Source organism: Linepithema humile, chromosome 1 (assembly GCF_040581485.1).
Source record: "Linepithema humile isolate Giens D197 chromosome 1, Lhum_UNIL_v1.0, whole genome shotgun sequence".
Classification (NCBI taxonomy): domain Eukaryota; kingdom Metazoa; phylum Arthropoda; class Insecta; order Hymenoptera; family Formicidae; genus Linepithema; species Linepithema humile.
The window spans coordinates 432,374-448,815 of NC_090128.1; the positions used below are offsets into that span (position 1 = coordinate 432,374).

At 35.0% G+C, this 16,442-nt stretch overlaps 2 protein-coding genes and 1 pseudogene across 27 annotated transcripts in view; all 3 read left to right on the forward strand.

Annotated features, from left to right (window-relative positions):
* Positions 1 to 102: 102 nt before the first annotated feature.
* On the forward strand, positions 103 to 11,145 carry LOC105674517 (ankyrin repeat domain-containing protein 39). 20 transcript variants are annotated; one of them, XR_010888200.1, is made up of 5 exons: positions 112 to 242; positions 2,792 to 2,896; positions 3,231 to 3,455; positions 7,539 to 7,759; positions 8,132 to 9,500. XR_010888200.1 is itself a non-coding variant. In XM_067348362.1 (4 exons), exons 2-4 carry the CDS (start codon positions 2,815 to 2,817, stop codon positions 7,631 to 7,633), a joined length of 402 nt encoding a protein of 133 aa, XP_067204463.1. In that variant the 5' UTR covers positions 747 to 1,050; positions 2,792 to 2,814; the 3' UTR covers positions 7,634 to 9,500. The 20 variants fall into 20 exon arrangements, 13 of the variants coding, with proteins under 13 accessions (XP_067204462.1, XP_012226306.1, XP_067204463.1 ...); XR_010888197.1 differs by lacking the exon at positions 112 to 242 and adding an exon at positions 746 to 1,050 and having other exon boundaries at positions 2,778 to 2,896; XR_010888198.1 differs by lacking the exon at positions 112 to 242 and adding an exon at positions 746 to 1,050 and having other exon boundaries at positions 2,802 to 2,896.
* On the forward strand, positions 4,508 to 6,251 carry LOC105674335 (uncharacterized; annotated as a pseudogene).
* An 854-nt stretch (positions 11,146 to 11,999) lies between the features above and the next one.
* The window catches only part of LOC105674502 (nuclear receptor coactivator 1), a 113,065-nt gene continuing 108,622 nt past the window's right edge, over positions 12,000 to 16,442 (forward strand). For all 7 annotated transcript variants that reach the window (XM_067348206.1, XM_067348210.1, XM_067348212.1 and 4 more), the window contains exon 1: positions 12,000 to 13,928. The gene's annotated coding sequence lies outside the window, so the exon portion shown is untranslated. The remainder of the gene's footprint in view (positions 13,929 to 16,442) is intronic.

Sequence of the window (16,442 nt, forward strand, 5' to 3'; positions counted from 1 at the left end):
CGCAATATGGCAGGCCGCGCTGTCGCTAACGGCGATGGCGGCGAGCAAACGTCAAACCACCTGTCACTCTCGTTATAACGTCCAACTATTCGGCTCGACCGCGCACTCGCGCCAACCTCACTTGCGTCCAGCAGTCCGCGCAGAGACGTCAGCCGCTTGTAGCGCAAGTTGGATTTGTTACACGATCTCGTCACCGGTAAAAGAATTCCCGAGGAGTGGCAGCACGTAACACTGTGTTTCTGGTATGTATGTACTTCTACTCGTCGTCATATATCAATAAAATGACAGAATGGGTTATTTATTCAATAGCGATTATAATAGTGATCATTTTACGTGCGCACATACAGCAGTTGATTGGTCAACGCGTGTGCTGAGCACTTATTCCCTAGGGTGCTGCCTTTCTGGTTGGGCGCATTGTTCAGAGCGTGATTATTCTTGATTGAAAAATCTAAAATTATAACCTTACCAATTAATTTAATATTACGTAATTGTTTATTTTTTTACAAATTTTATTAATTTTTATATCTGTCAATCATTTAAAAATATTAAATTGGACGCACTCTTTGAACCATGACGTATTAATATCTAGATATCCAAATACTTGTAAGTTTTGGAATACAAATTTCTAGTGACAAATTCTGGAAATACATTTATATTTGCAGCAGCCAATCGGATTTTACTTGTTATATCAAAATGATAGCCAATCTGATTCTCCTCTTTTTCTTTGGGGAGAAATCTATTCACAGTCCCATCTAATTATTTTATAATATATGGTTAATTCCCCAGCGCCAAATACTGCGTACTTTTTTGCGTCTGTTTGTGCTTTCGTAAATTAAAACACGTTTTTGCCGAAGAAAATATTACAAAGTGATAGATTACGTTATTTTGGATACGTTACTCAGGTACACTATTTAAATAGAAGAATACATTCAGAAAAGAGTGAATTTCGTAATAATTTGCCGATATTGCAAACGTGGTTAACTATTTGACTTGTATCGCTGAAACGTTAATTGTTTCTTAGAGCTTCGACACGGTCCTGTTTACATTTAGGTGAGAATCGATACATCAAGCTAAGTATTTAAGAAATTTGTATGGCGCAATTGATATAAAGCAGGAATGTTGACTCATTAGTAGAAGTTTCGTATTATCTCGTTTCTTATCAAATTTTCATGGAACCATTCCAATATATACAGTGTACGTTTTCATTTGTCGATTTGTTTTATCTTGTCTTAATTTATTTATTTTAATTGTTATTATACAAAGTAAAGATAGATATTTAGAAAAATTTTAAGAATATTATAATTTTTATGTGAAACATTTAAATACATTAGGTGTTTCATATTATACAAGTATGTTAATTATGTCTTATATGTAAGATTGTACGTATATAGTCCACATTTATTACACCAACAATGCTTTCACACATTTGGTTTATCATATTTTGTCTTAGAAATTACAAAAATAGTACAATTCTTAAAAACATAACAAACAGCTACGTCAAGCCTGAGCTGGGTCTTTGTTGCTCAATACATTCTTTAAAAGAGAAAATTAACAAACATTTCGGCCATTAAACATTTTGGCCATCATCAGCGTAACAATTCAATCAAAATAATATACACCTGTACAGTTCTTAGAAGGTTAACGGTTACAGAACAGATAAATAATCAAAGTTAATCCTTGATCGTGGACACGCAAGTTTTGTAGACTCAACGCAAATAAGATAGTCGAAAGAAAGTCAATTAAACATAAAAATTCATTTGAAACGTACGTTAAATCAGACATTAGTAAAGATGCTCTGAAGATACATCCAATCAATCCAAAAATGAATGAATCCTTAATGAATCCATGACAGAGATCAATTTTAAACATATTGCTTGTTTTTTCCAATGGTATACGTTGTTAAAATGAAATATTTCGTCTCTTCTTAAATACTTCTAATAATTTTTCTGTTCGATTATTGGTTAAAATCAAGGTTAATTTTGATTATTTATCTGTTCTGTAATTGTTAACCTTCTAAGAACTGTACACACGTATATGATTTTGATTGAATTGTTACACCGATGATGGCCAAAATGTTTAGTAGCCGAAATGTTTGTTAATTTTCTCTTTTAAAGAATGTATTGAGTAATAAAGACCCACCTCGGAGCTTGACGTAGCTGTTTGTTATATTTTTAAGAATTGTAATTTTCTAAAAAAGCTCTTATTATTGTTTTATTTTTATTACAAAAATTGGTTCTATGATTGCAAAATCAAAATTAAATAAACTAAAGGTTAGGTTAATACATTAAGACAGACAGTATGATAAGTTTTAAGAGTGATAAATGGTTTATTTATTGATGTAATATATTAGAAAGTTTTAAAAACGTCTGATAATTTTGGAATTATTTATCGATCATTGATGTACTAAAAATTGTGTTTCATTATTCATATTTTTAATTTATATTTCTTAGTATTTATAAGCCTTTAGTTTATTTAATAATATCATATTATTGTTTGTGTACTATTGTTTAATAAGTGTGATTGCCTTCTTAATTTTGCAATTGGTATAAAAAAGTTTGTAAGTAATGTGATGATCTATCACAACTCTCTGGACTCTGTCGTTTATGTAACATTCAATTTGATATACAACTAGAGTTCTGATATAAGTGCTCCAAATTGTGTAATGCATTATTAATATGCATTAATAGTTTTTGTAACAGATAATATTTGATTAGTATCAATATCTGTGCAAAAGTTCAACACATTGATCTAGATGTGTATTATATGTGTTCATAAAGTATCGTCTATACAGATTGTTTTAGCTGACTATTACAGATGCCATACATTCTAGTACGTGGCAACCTAGCGTCATACGGTCATAAATATCCTTGGAGGGTTTTAGTATCAGGGCTTAAAGGTATGAATTCTCCCTATACTCGTTCTCATACAGGTGCACATGCTACTCTTAGCTTTTTTTAAATTTTGTAATTGCTAATTAATATGTTTAGCAATTTATGAATTATATTTGAAAATATAATTTTTAAATATTTGTTAAATTTTTTTTTTAATATTAGCAACAATACAAGTAGTATTGTAAAGTAGGAAATATAATGTACATTTAAGATAGATTGGTATTTTGGAAATGATAAATGATATAGTTATACAAAAATTTAGGTATGATTAGATAGAATTTAGGTATGAAATCAAGACTTGAGTAAAATTGTGTAATATGTAATATTCAACTGTTATAGCGGCTGACATAGAGCAGCTGAGTCGCTTCTCCTCTGGGGGATATTGTGACGACTCGACAATAGTATATTTGCAACATCCGTGTGTAATATTAACCGCTTTAGAAGTGCTCGGTTACAAAGTTGTTGCATCTTCCAGCACTAGCGTTAAACAGGATTATAATGAGTACATGTGGACTATGAGAAAAGATTTCTCAGAACCTGAACCTGATACTGTTATAAAAGCTGGTATGGTTCAAAATTAATGTAACACAATTTTGAGAGCACTTGTCGCATTGTGTCATTATAACATTTATTTTGCACAATTAATCTAATGCTTTTGAGATAAAAGTGGGTTATTAAATTTGATATAACAATCTTAATTCACCCGCAAAAACAAGTTGTTACAACATGTGTGTACATTAAAATCAATTTAAGCATAATTATATTCAAATACAAAAAATATCGAGAATTAAAAAAGCGTAAGTGATTTTCTTTATAGAAATATTGCAAAAATAACAAAGGTGTAACTAAAAGAATTGCATCTCATGGAATATGATAGAACACAATATCGTGTATTTACCAGCATTTTTTCACTACTTGATTTCGATCATTTCGCATAGAGTACTCTGGTGAGAGGGGCGCGTTATTGCCGTCTATCGTTAATTAAAGGACTGTATAATATTGTACACATTCCCGCATATTTTGCAAAACTTTCGGCTCTTAAAAGAATTCTATTCACCTTGTTCATCGCAGGATATAAAATGATCGTCGCATAAGTCAGTGCATCGTACAGACAAAGAAATCTCATAGCTTGGAGATTATACGTTAAATTACGCTAAAACTGTTGAATGTAAGCATTATACTATTGCTATACATTGAATTATTATTAGAATTTATAACAGAGAACAGGGAACGACAGTTATTATTATTATTAATTTTTCAGTAAAGTGTGTATTTTAAATTTGATACCAGTGCAGATATGTTTATCTGCTAAAAATAAAATAAGTGTCACAAAGAGACATGATCATCTTAAAGTTTTATTGAAATCTAATACAGTGTATAAACTAAATGAACATATGAAATAAAATAAGTCATTTATGCTATTTTGTGCATATATTCGATCTTGTTATAGTATTCAAATTTATATCTTATGTTCATAAATATAATAATAAATAATATTCTATACATATTTTATATGATTATGCTAAGAATATTATGTTTTGTTAGAAAAGTTTATTTTATAGAGACCACATTAAAATAAAAGAGACTACATTTAAAAGTTAGCTATATATATCAATATGGTAAAGAAACGTGGTATAGTGTGGAACTATTATAACAAGAAGGTGGATGATTCCTTAATTATCGCCTTTTGCAAATTTTGTGATAAGTCCTATAATCAAAATGCAACTCGCATGGAGCGATACATGTAATGGTGTTTGAAGTGTCTAGAAGATATCAGATAACAGTTTATACAAATGCACATAACAAGAAGCATAAAACTAATATTCTTGGTATCAACATGAATAATGAATGACCGAAGCAAGAACCAACCATGGACCACAATGTGTTATATGATATAGGATTGGAAGATCTTGATAATTGGAATTATCAAAATCGATCTTATTCAGACAAAATGTCTTCTCAAATTCAGCAACCAGAATCTGATGAAATCTGATGAAAAATCTGGGAAAAAGCTGATCATCAAAAAAATTCAACAAAATATGAATCTCTTAATGCAAAGTGGTGATTAATTGTCAACAAATCATGAAATCATAGTTGAAAATAATGAAATTAATATAAATCCAACTAATAGAAATTGGGATACAAATCAAAATAGCACAGAACCAGTTATAAGTGGTAATTTAAGTACATATTGCTGTGATTTGTATTTTGATGTATGCCAAAACCAGCTATATAACATAAATTTGACTAATAAAATAAAGATGAACATAAATAGAAATCTATTTTATAAGATTTGTAAAGCAGATTTCGCCATTTCCGCAGCTGGATCTCAAGAACAAACGAGTTCGGTCCATCGGAGGAAATCGCACTTTCCGAGAAAAATCACGCGATGGCCGGTTCTTTTTATGGCCGGTTACTCGCCGTTGCAGAATAAAATATTTCAAGAGCAATTACTGGAGAGATGTGCCTTACGGTAAGCGGCCCAACTGGAATTGCGTCGTAAAGCTCTGGAATTGAAGAAATTTCGATGGGAATATGAACGGGATAAGATTCAGAACGAGATTCGATGGGCGCACGAAACGCGCATGATAAAGTTTAAGGAGGAACGTGAGAAACAGTTAATCGAACAACATAAAGTATAAACAATTTCGTATGTAATATAATTGGCTGCCAATTATAAAAAAAATTTTCTTTTTAGTTACTTATTTTAGGAATTAAAAAAAATATTTTATACATAAAATTAATTTAATATAATGCATAAATTAATTCAATATGAAGAATATTATATCAAAACAAAAAATAAAATATATAAAATAATTCGTATTCTATTTTTTATATACTTCGTACTTTTTATCTTCGTAGTCTGAAGATAATTATTTTTTCTCATAAATTTTTATTGCATCTTACATACATATGTAACAACTTGTTTTTTATGCCATAATGCAAATACATGTATAAACTATGCTTCGAATAACTCATTTATGTTCTGATGCGTGTGAAATTCCGAGTTAATTTTATAAGCCTGCAATTTTTTCTTCTTATGATAACACATCGTATATATGATAAAATAATGATAAATTTTGATTTATTATATTGACGTACAATGTGAGGGTTATTTGGCGATAAACATTTTACTATATTTGCAAAATTGGGGGAATAAGTATATTTTATTTTTGCTACTATATTCGTATTCATATATATTTTTTTAGTGCAAGGTACTTCTTAATCTGTTACATTTATTATCTGTACTTATTAATTATTTCTAGGTACCTTCGGCTATCTGAAGAGATAAATTTCACATATTGATGAATACATTAAATGTTCGCATTTTCATGATTTCTTGTAATCAACCTTTTAAACGTACGTAATTAGCTGCACACATCGTACAAAATATTTTTTTTTATTAAAAATTCTTAAATTATTTGTTGTTTTCGTGCTAAGATAACAATATTGCACCTTTCTAAAAATATCGCGAGACATATGTTTATTTTTTTGCATAGTAATTTATTACATTTTTACTAAATTATATTAATGAAATTTATTTTACTTTGACAAAGTTATTTTTCCACGTCCTCTTTTTATGTCACTAGGCACGTCTTAGAATGATTTTGCACTATTTGAATTAATATGCAAAAACACAAAAGCATTATAGTAAGCTATAAATAGCTATAAAGTTGCATATAGAAATTGCAAATATATATATACTTGATTTCACTGAATGTTGCAAACCATTCTACTAACCTTAGTGCAATGTGTTTTTTTTTCACTTAGAATTTTATGCACTATCGGAAAATATATGAGTCTTCATTGAAAGTTTATAATTCAAATATCACTTGCATATATATTATGTATGCTTAATGTGTGCTAATCGTCTCCTCAATAGAAAACATTTTTTATTTAAAAATGATCGTTTATAACATTTTAAATGATATTAATTATAATAAGAAATTAAGAAGAAGAAGAAGCTAAGCTAGTTTGTTATCAATACTTTCTATTTTTTTCTCTTAAAACTGTTCTGATAAGACATGAAAAACTATCGGAATACTATAATTTTGTTATCATTTCTTTCAAAATTCCATCTTGTATTCTTTTTTTATTTGTTTTCTATTGGAGATACAGATGTCGTATCATATCAGCTTCAATTGATTCATTTAATCGACAGACACGCCATTTATCCTGAAAGTGGCTTTATTCAATTCTTTTTAATATTTCCTCAATAAAGGCGTATGGCGATCGTTTCAGATTGTTTATTATTATTATTTTTTTATTAAAGAATAGGAATTTTAAGACTGCATACATATTTTTCTCTTAAATAGCTGAAAATAATAATTTTATGTCTTTATATTCATTCTAAAAGATTTCGAAATTGAAGGACGGGTTGACTTTGTTCTGTTTGAACATCGTTGAAAAATTATAAGTATAACGTATAAATGAAAAAACATCATTAATAAAAATCCATAATATAAAGGTACAACTGTATTAAACTTTTCTTTTTAATTTTTGTTCAATCTTATTTTCTAAGGAAATGCGATATATATACTCGAAGTGTACCACTTTCGAGATAAACGGCTCCGACCATCGCTCACGTGTGTCACGTCTGCTTTTCTTCTAGAAATAAAACACGACGAAGTATAACGATACTTTTAGCGCGACAATGGCAAAAGCAAACGTCACGTTCAAAAAGCAAATCACCGCCACCGCCGTCGACGACGATGACGACACTCTCTATTACATCGGTGTAAAGGCATCTCCATTTGCGTCCGATAGCGCGATATTCGGTCTACCGCCGGAAGAAGTGACGGCTCTGCGCAGCCGTTTTCCGCTGTGTCCTAGTTGCCCGAATGTCGTGAATGGAATTATGTTTAAAGGTTAATCTCCCGGAATTCTGTTAAAAGCAGTTCTAATTAAGTCGCTCTGCAAAGTCCTGAAAATATCGAAGATCTCTGAACTATGATAATTTCGCGCCTATGTATAAACTTATCGTGAATATTAATTATCTGTGTGATACATCTACAAGTATAAGTAATTTAAACTTATCGGAAATTATTTTGCTAAGATTGATTTGATTATTCTGTCTTAAGAATTCAATTAATTTAATGGAAATAAGATTTTTTGTTTCCATAAGATTGATGTTATAATTGTTTACAAAAATTTTGAGAGAAAAGAATTATTGTCTAAATAATAATACCAATTTATTTGCTGAGATCTTTTGGGAACTTACGTTACAAAATTGATTTCAGGATCACCGTTCTCCATCATAAATGCCCTAGCCGAGCTGGGCTATCGAGTTACTTGTAGTACCGGAGAGGCTGAGATACTTTGGACATTGCAGCGGGAATTGAATTAAGTTAATGCTCCGTAAAAATAGGCCTTTCGAAAAGTGTATTATATACATCCAACATTCACTTATGATCTACATATATATATATATATATATATATCTGTGCGTAAAACCGTAGCCACATTAGCGATAAATCTATGAGATCTGCAACATCTGTATCTTTCTTTCGCATTTATTTTTGTCTTGAATTTCGAGTATCTTTAAAATTTATACTGCCTTGAAATTTTCTTACGCTTATTAAATGCATATATGTGTGGACCAATAAGCGATAATAATAAAAAATTTTTTTAATAATTAATTATCCATATATACCTTTAAATGGTATGCATGTAAAATGCAATTTTTCATTAAAATAGTCGGAAAAAAAATTTTGCTTTGAAAACGAAAACTGACACGTTAGTGTGTTCTTGCCGTAAACAATACACGAAGGCTTTTTGCATCTTATCGGACGTGACACTTCGCGTATTGCAGCAATATTGAGTTTCACTTTACGACTTTGAAAGTGATGCGGTAAAATTGTATAATTATGATAAGACTGCCGGAGATATAATTCCGGAGATTGAACCGCGTAAACACTTGTGCACTATGCATAATAATCGCGTTGCAGATAATAATTTACCAGCAGTTGCGAAAAATTTGTCAGAAATAAAGTAATGCGCGTTGGCATGTATTATGCAGTACAAAACTTAATTATAATTTGTGATATCTTTACTTTGTTGTTCTGATAAATCGTTTTCGTGTTTCACCAAGCATTACGAAATGAATTTCGTATAATAATCTAAGCTGGTCCAAATTGGCGCATGAAAATCCAAATCGCTCCAAATTGGTCTATGCTTCAAACTGTATCTATTTATTTTTACGAAAGATGAAACTTTGTTATATATTCAAATTATATATTTAAATTTATATATCATCCTTATGTTATATAGCTATTTAGTAATTTTTTCCACTGTGCTTTTGGACAATTATTATGTACAAAGTATCCCTTCAGATCGACCACGGCCCAGAGAGTTAAAATGTGTAAAAACTCATTGGATATGGTGGCGACATTTACTTGTACGTTTATTCTTACCTGTATGAAATTAATGTTTGCCATTTTTATTGTTTGTTGCGCGTAGGTGTTTTCCACGCTTGTTAAACTATGTTCATAAATGGAACACAATTAAGAAGAGCAATCATTATCTAGTAGTGTAACAATTGCATGTTTATACCTAAGAAAAACGAATGTTTAATCAAAAGTTGTACTTGGTGACGGTAATGAAGAAAAATATTTAATATCGTAGTTTGTGATAATCTGAAGATTGGTACAGCTTATGCATAGTGTTCGCGTTAATTTAGTGTGGTGAATTTTATATTCATGTAAACGGAAAGTTATATACTATTTTATATGTATAATAGTCGTGTCATACGTAGCATATAATTCGATGTACACAGTTTATATTACAATATATAACAAATAAATATCTATGAAAAAATTTGCTTTGTAACAATCTTTACATGTCAATAATTTGCTTTCTTATCATGTAATGTTTATAATTTTGTTTTTGATACAGGTGTATTTTATTCCAATAGCCAGGGCCAGATTTAGATCGTAGGGGGCCCCTAAGCACTGGCTTTAAAGAGGGCCTTTTTAATTTTTTCCGTCAATTTAATACTCGTATGAAATTAGTTGTATGGAACCTTTGAGGCTCCTGCTGGCGCGGGGCCCTAAGCAATTGCTTATATTGCTTATGCCAAAATCCGGTCCTGCCAATAACTAATGTCAAGCTTGGAATTTTAAGTTATTTGCAGATATAATAAACAATGGCGCACTTTCACGACAAGGATGTATGCACTCATCATGATGCATGTTGCGAAATGACCAGCCCTGCCTGCTGCCAGACTTTAGACGAATTAGACTTTCAAAGAGGAATTTGGGGTGCAGGTAAATAAAAGTGTTATTATTGTTCTCTACAAATAAAAGATAAATAATGAATAATTATCAATAAATCACAAATAAATGTTTAATAATTAAAATACTTAATATTGAAAATTGTGTAAAACAATAACATTTTCGTAACATTCATAACATTAACTTTGAAAGTGTGTAATTTTACAAATACAGTTTCTATACAAGTTCGATTAAAAATATTGATGTGAATGCGAGATTAATACATGGTTTGTTATGCATTTTCAGCAATGGATGGTGATGTGGAACGCATAAAGTTGCTATTGTCCAAGGGTATTTCTCCCGACGCGACGGATTCTGCCGGCTACAAACCGCTGCATTACGCTGCACGGAACGGACACTACCTGGTGTGTGAGATACTGTTGCAACACGGTGCGGACGTGAACGCGACCACTCCTTCTATCAGCGCAACATCTCTGCACCGTGCGGCTATACAGGGTCACGCCAACGTCGTCGGTTTGTTGCTAGAGAACGGCGCGAACGCAAATCTCAGGGACGCTGATGGCAAGACACCCCTACATCGAGCGATAACAGGTGTTAACGATAGCACAGTGAAGACCTGCAAGTTGCTAGTACCGCATACTGATCTCACCATTAAAGATAACTCTGGAAAAACTGTGGAGGAATGTTTCCAACAACAAATCGTAGATAAGTACGCAGATAAAGTACATCGTAAAGGACAATTAAGGGGCATCGATTTCAATGACCTTCAACAAATATTTACGGAAACACTTAAAGAAACAAGAAAAGAAGATCAAGAAAGGATATTAAAAAAAATTTTTTTGGAATAAAGGGGTGGAAAAATATTGCGACATATATGTATTTCTAACATATTGATATTTTAAGTAACCATATGTTTTTATTTCGACTGTGTATGCAACAAAAGTGTATATATATATATATATGTATTTCATATGTATGTGTCTGGCCATATGTAATATATTTATATGTATGTACAAACTATACATATACTCACAGACTATTTGTTCCATACTAAAGCTTAAAAAAGTATAAGGACAAACAATTTTGACATGCTTATTTGTATAAGAAATTGATATTGGTATATGAAGAAATACAGGAAAAATTTTTCTAAAGTTTTGTATAATAAATAATATAACAAAACAAAATTTTTTACAAAATTTCATAAAATGTTCTTAATTTATATTAAAACTCGCTAATTTTTCTAATAGAAAGCGATTTTTACTTTAATTTTCCAGATTAAAAATTTGATATATCATAAATTTGCCGCGTCGCGATGTTCCCGTTAAAGTATATACATGCGCCATCAATCCGTCCGCGCGCGATGGACGGCCAGAGGGTCATGCACTTGATATTGAATCGGTCGCGCTTGCGGCACTTCGACCAGGTTCGGTCGTCTCCGACGACGTTCGATGAATTGCGGTAAGCGATACACGTTACGACGACCGTGGACGGCCGTCGGAGCCCCAGTGCCATAGATATAATCAGTATAGATAGCTCTCCTCGGTCGAACAGTGTACAGAATTTAGAAAGAGAAAGATGGATTATAGAACAGAGTTGTTTCCTTTCTCATATGTAAGAGTAGAGATGGTAATGTGAGAAGATAATAGAGAGTAATGATTAGCACTATATTTCTGTTCTTTCTATTACATATTATCTCCTTTAATCAAATTTAAAAGTGGTAACAATTCTGTTCTGACATTGCGCTCGCTTTTTAATTTAGTACGCCCGCCGCTTCGGTGTAAGATAGGGAGTGCGCAGTCTATACTTATTACGTTTATGTCCAGTAACAGTATACAGTGCTGCCATCTTACGGCGCCAACACCTCCCGTCGTCGTCCGCCGTGCGGCCGCGCCAGTCGTTGCACGACGGAGAGTCGTCAATCGTTTCACGAGTGATATCAATCGCAAATTGTTTTGACTCCGTGCAGCAGCGTGTGGTCGTCGTGCATCGCTCGCGTTATCCGTCGCGTTCGTATTCGTTCTCGTTCGACAACGCTCGCACCACGAGATTCGGTTCGTGTTAATCGGTCGTTGCGAGAAGTTGCCCGCGTATCGAGACTCGTTCCCTCGCCGTCCGCCGAGTTCGTGTCTCAAGGCGGTTACACCGCAGTTCGTCCACGCCCGTTCGCTCCGTTTTGCGGCCGCGCAATCCGCTTTTTATCGTTGATCGCGCGAGTGACAATCGCGAAAGAGGCGATGTAACATCGTCGTGCTGTGACGTCACGTACGTCGGGTCGCGCTAATCGAGAAGTGCACACACGCGCGTGCGAACTCAAACACAGACCATAGAGCGGACAGCGTGCGCGCGCGCGCGCGCTCTTCGTCGTGTTGTGTCGTCGTCGTTACTCTGTACATTTCTATTTCTTTCTCTGTTTCTCCGCGGCGCGTTGTTCCGTGTATATACACATTCGTCCGAATCATACGCAATACACGGATATAAGAGAGAGAAAGACGGTGCCTGTTGCGTGCAATGTATGGTGAGATAAAGCAAGACGGAGGAAGGATAGAAACGTCGGTAAGATCGCGAGGAGCGGAGGAGAAAGAGCGATAGATAAGGAGAGCAAAAGCGAGAAAGAGAGTCAGCGAGAGAGTGAGAAGAGACAGAGAAGAGAAAGACACAAGCACACGCATACATATATGCGCTCTCGCCGCGATCGCGGAGTCGTTGGGGGAAAGGGTGAGGAGGAGGAGGAGGAGGCGGCGGGGGACGAGGCGCGCGCGCGGCGGGACGTTCCGCCGCCGCCGCGACGTACTTGCGTATACTGTCCAGCAGCGTTCACCGCGAGGAGGAGGTTCGCGCCGCTGCGGCAGCCGAGGAGGATGAGAAGAGCGGCGAGGCCGCCGGCCGCGAGACACTCTGCGACCAGATAGACCCTTCTGGAAGGCTCGCGCGCGGCGCGACGCCTCGTCTGTGTTCGCCGTCGCCCTCGTCGTCGTCGTCGGCGTCACCGTCGTCGTTATCGCTATCATTGTTGTCACGCTGCGCAGCAGCGACGATGCTCTAGCGGCACACGCGTTTTCGGCACACGTGCGAAACGGAATATAAAGAGGACGAGTGGTACTACTGCCTCCCGTGGCGCCCTGCTGTGTTTTTCTGCGAAAGGAGTGAGAACGGCGAACGAAGAAGAAGAGGAGAGGAGAAGGCAGCAGACACATCGCCGCGTTTCTTGGATATTTCTCCGGCAGCTGGCCGTGTGGCTTACAACTGCGCGAGTCGTTTCCGTTGTCCGTCCCTCGTGCAACGTTTTTCAAAGCGGCGAGCAAGATCTGTCTTTCCTACGAAAGGAAGGGAAGACAAACGGACAGCCTCGACCTCAAACTTGCGACAGCAGTGCGACGCGAGAATGGAATCGTCGTTGTTACGCGAATAAATCAGTAAGGTCGATCGGTCCGCGCGTGTTGTGTGCTGTTTTGCAGTGTGTTTCGCCAACGTCGTCGTTGTCGGAGTGCGCGAGTACAATCCGCGCGTTATAATGCTCGGCGGTACGCCGAATCGCGCGCGGCACCGCAAGAAAGCAGCAGCCGGGTTTCTACGTTCCGTTTTTATTCGCTCATCGGACGGTCCGCTGCTTCGCTGAGAGTCAAGTTCGTCGCGCTCCGCTGTGCGCGCCGTCGTGTCCGTGGCGCGCTCTCGCGCGGCGTTCACCATCGCGCTTTCGATTGTGCGTCGCTGTACCGCACCGCACCGAGGGCTTTCTATCTATCTACCTGCCTGCCTGCTCGCCTGCTCTGCGTGTGACACGAGAAAGACTCCCTGTGCGGACGAGGTAAAATGCATTTTTTTTCAATTGAATTCTGTGAATCAAGTCTCTTTATTTCAATAATAGCCTTCGCATTTTTTATTTTCTGTTTTCTTTCTTCGGAATGCTAGCGTATAAGTGTCTGTATTGAGTACAAGTGCGAAAAAGTGCAAGGAAAAGAAAGGAATTCAAAATTTGTATTTATTATTAAATAAGATTACACAAATAAGATTCAGATAATCTTTGCCAAACTTGATATTTTGATATTTGTTGTCTTTAAAAAATAATCAATTTATAATTTTGTGCGCAATGACTGCGTAAATAGATTCAAAGACTGTGTAGTGTAGCATATTTTTAACGCTATTGCGTTTAATTATTTCATGCTTTATTTTATGAAATTAATTCATGCTTTAAATTATTAAACGCGTTTATAGAATCAATTTCTTCCCCAGAAAAGTTGCAAGGAAAACGATTATTACGTATCTTTTTAATTGCTAGTAAAAAACATCGCACAAACAACGTAAACATAGTTCATTAATTTTCATGTTCAAGTAACTTCTATGCACGTAATATCCTTAAAATATGTAAGTTTTTTCATTCTTTTTCGTTTAAAAATGCCATTAATATCTAAATATCGTTCCTTTTAGGGCAAATTCCACAATTTCGCGACGGCAAATTATCCGAACTCATTTACACGCGTCCATTACCTCGCTGGGAGGGGGAGGGGAGGGGGGGCTGACGATAGCGAGCGCGATTGATTACTTTATGGCGCGACTAATACATTTCGAAGGGAACAAACATCTCTTTCTCCTTCCACTTTTTCGTATCCTCTCACGCTCGCCCTCGGGGGCCGAATCACGATAATGGGAGGATAAAAATTGGACAATGGCAGTGGCACACATTCTACGAACGAACGCAGGATCCGTCTAATTTCGGTCCCGTGGATATTCTCTCGTTTCTGCGTTAAACTACTTTTTCTCGGTCTAATGAGCTCAGGAGAACCGCGGCCGCCCTAAGGGCTTGTCACGCGATCCCATCGCCTAAGCCTCTATTCGAGGAAGGAGTTACAATGTACTCGCATTATGTACGTGGCTTCACGAAATTGTATAGGCTTCTGTGCGGCCGATATTTTGACGCGAGTTTCGAGGACTACTCGTACAGGGCGCCTGAGAACCGCCGTGGTTGCGCAAAACCTTTCATTTTTTAAAAGAAGACTACGAAACATCGTCGTTTTTTTACAAAACTTCTATATGATGAAACAGGCCATTTTGGGGAATTCTGAAGGAGTCACAATGTGTTTATGCTCTAATAATATTACTATTTCTATATTTAATGACCGATGGTATTATATTATGTTATGAATCGATTTGCATTTCGTTTTTTATCTGTTTCTCTTTTAAGCCATATGAAAGACCGTAATAATATAAAAAATTGTTTAATGATTATTCTTATTTTCTAAACACTTGTTCAATTACATTGTTTCTATTTTCTAAAGATTTCAGATCAATACTAATATTATTAAATACATAGCTGGTAATTTAATGATTGGAAAGTAAATACTTAGGAATTTATAAAAACATTGTTTATTAGTAAAATTATTTTAATCAAATTATTTAAAACCAAAATTAGGGAAAACAAATTAAATATTATGATTGTACAAATAATATATTTAATATTATGCTAAAGAGATAGAGCATAGAAGAATGATAATTACTAGATACAAAGAAATTAGTTTCACACAGCTCTCTGTTTATGCTCAACGAGCTGAATTTACGAGTTTTTCCGAGACCCTTTAAATTACGTAACATAGGGGCCAAGAGTTTATTTAAATGGCTCTACAGTTCAAGTACTAGTCTCACAATACTGACGTGTTGTAAACGTTACGACCTAAGTCGACGGGATGCACGTTTTCCGCTGTTTCTTTCAGAATCTTATTTCTCATTGGCATTTTCCACAATTGGAATTTATTTTAAAGAATCTCATTTGAACTTTTTACTAGTGCAAATTTTATTTGCTTACAATAAAATAATAATCCTGACTATTACAAAGTAATTTGTTATTTTTTAAAATTTCCAATAATTTGATAAAAAAAGATGTTTGTCACATTGATGACGATAATATATATGTATATGTTACAACAATGTATTTCTATTTTTTGTATGTTTATCGAGATTGTTATTTTGTTGTATGGAAATCGTCTTCGTCGGATAACACAGTGCGGTGAAAAAGTGGGATAAGAAACGATGGTTTAGTTAGATCGTGTTTTTCGCGTGACGTAAGTACCCTAAAGCGAGCGTTACGTTTGTTTTGGAGAACAGCTGAAAATGATGATTGACGATGCAGCGCTCCTTTTACCGCAATGCAACGCGTGATTCGCGATGTTCGAATTAATTATATTCGGCGCATTTAAGGTGTAATTCGTGTTGGCGAGACGTGTTCAAGTACGCGCGAAGCCGAAAAAACACCGGCCAATCGCTATGCCGCGGCCTCTAAATTCACGCTGTGTGACCGTGTGTCCGTGATTTTCGCAATCACGTTCGT

Excerpts from the sequence above, each read along its gene's own strand:
- LOC105674517 (XM_067348361.1), top strand. The coding sequence starts at position 10,036 with ATGGCGCACTTTCACGACAAGGATGTATGCACTCATCATGATGCATGT. Across the intron at positions 10,157-10,408 it reads AAGAGGAATTTGGGGTGCAG|CAATGGATGGTGATGTGGAA; the intron begins GTAAATAAAAGT and ends ATGCATTTTCAG.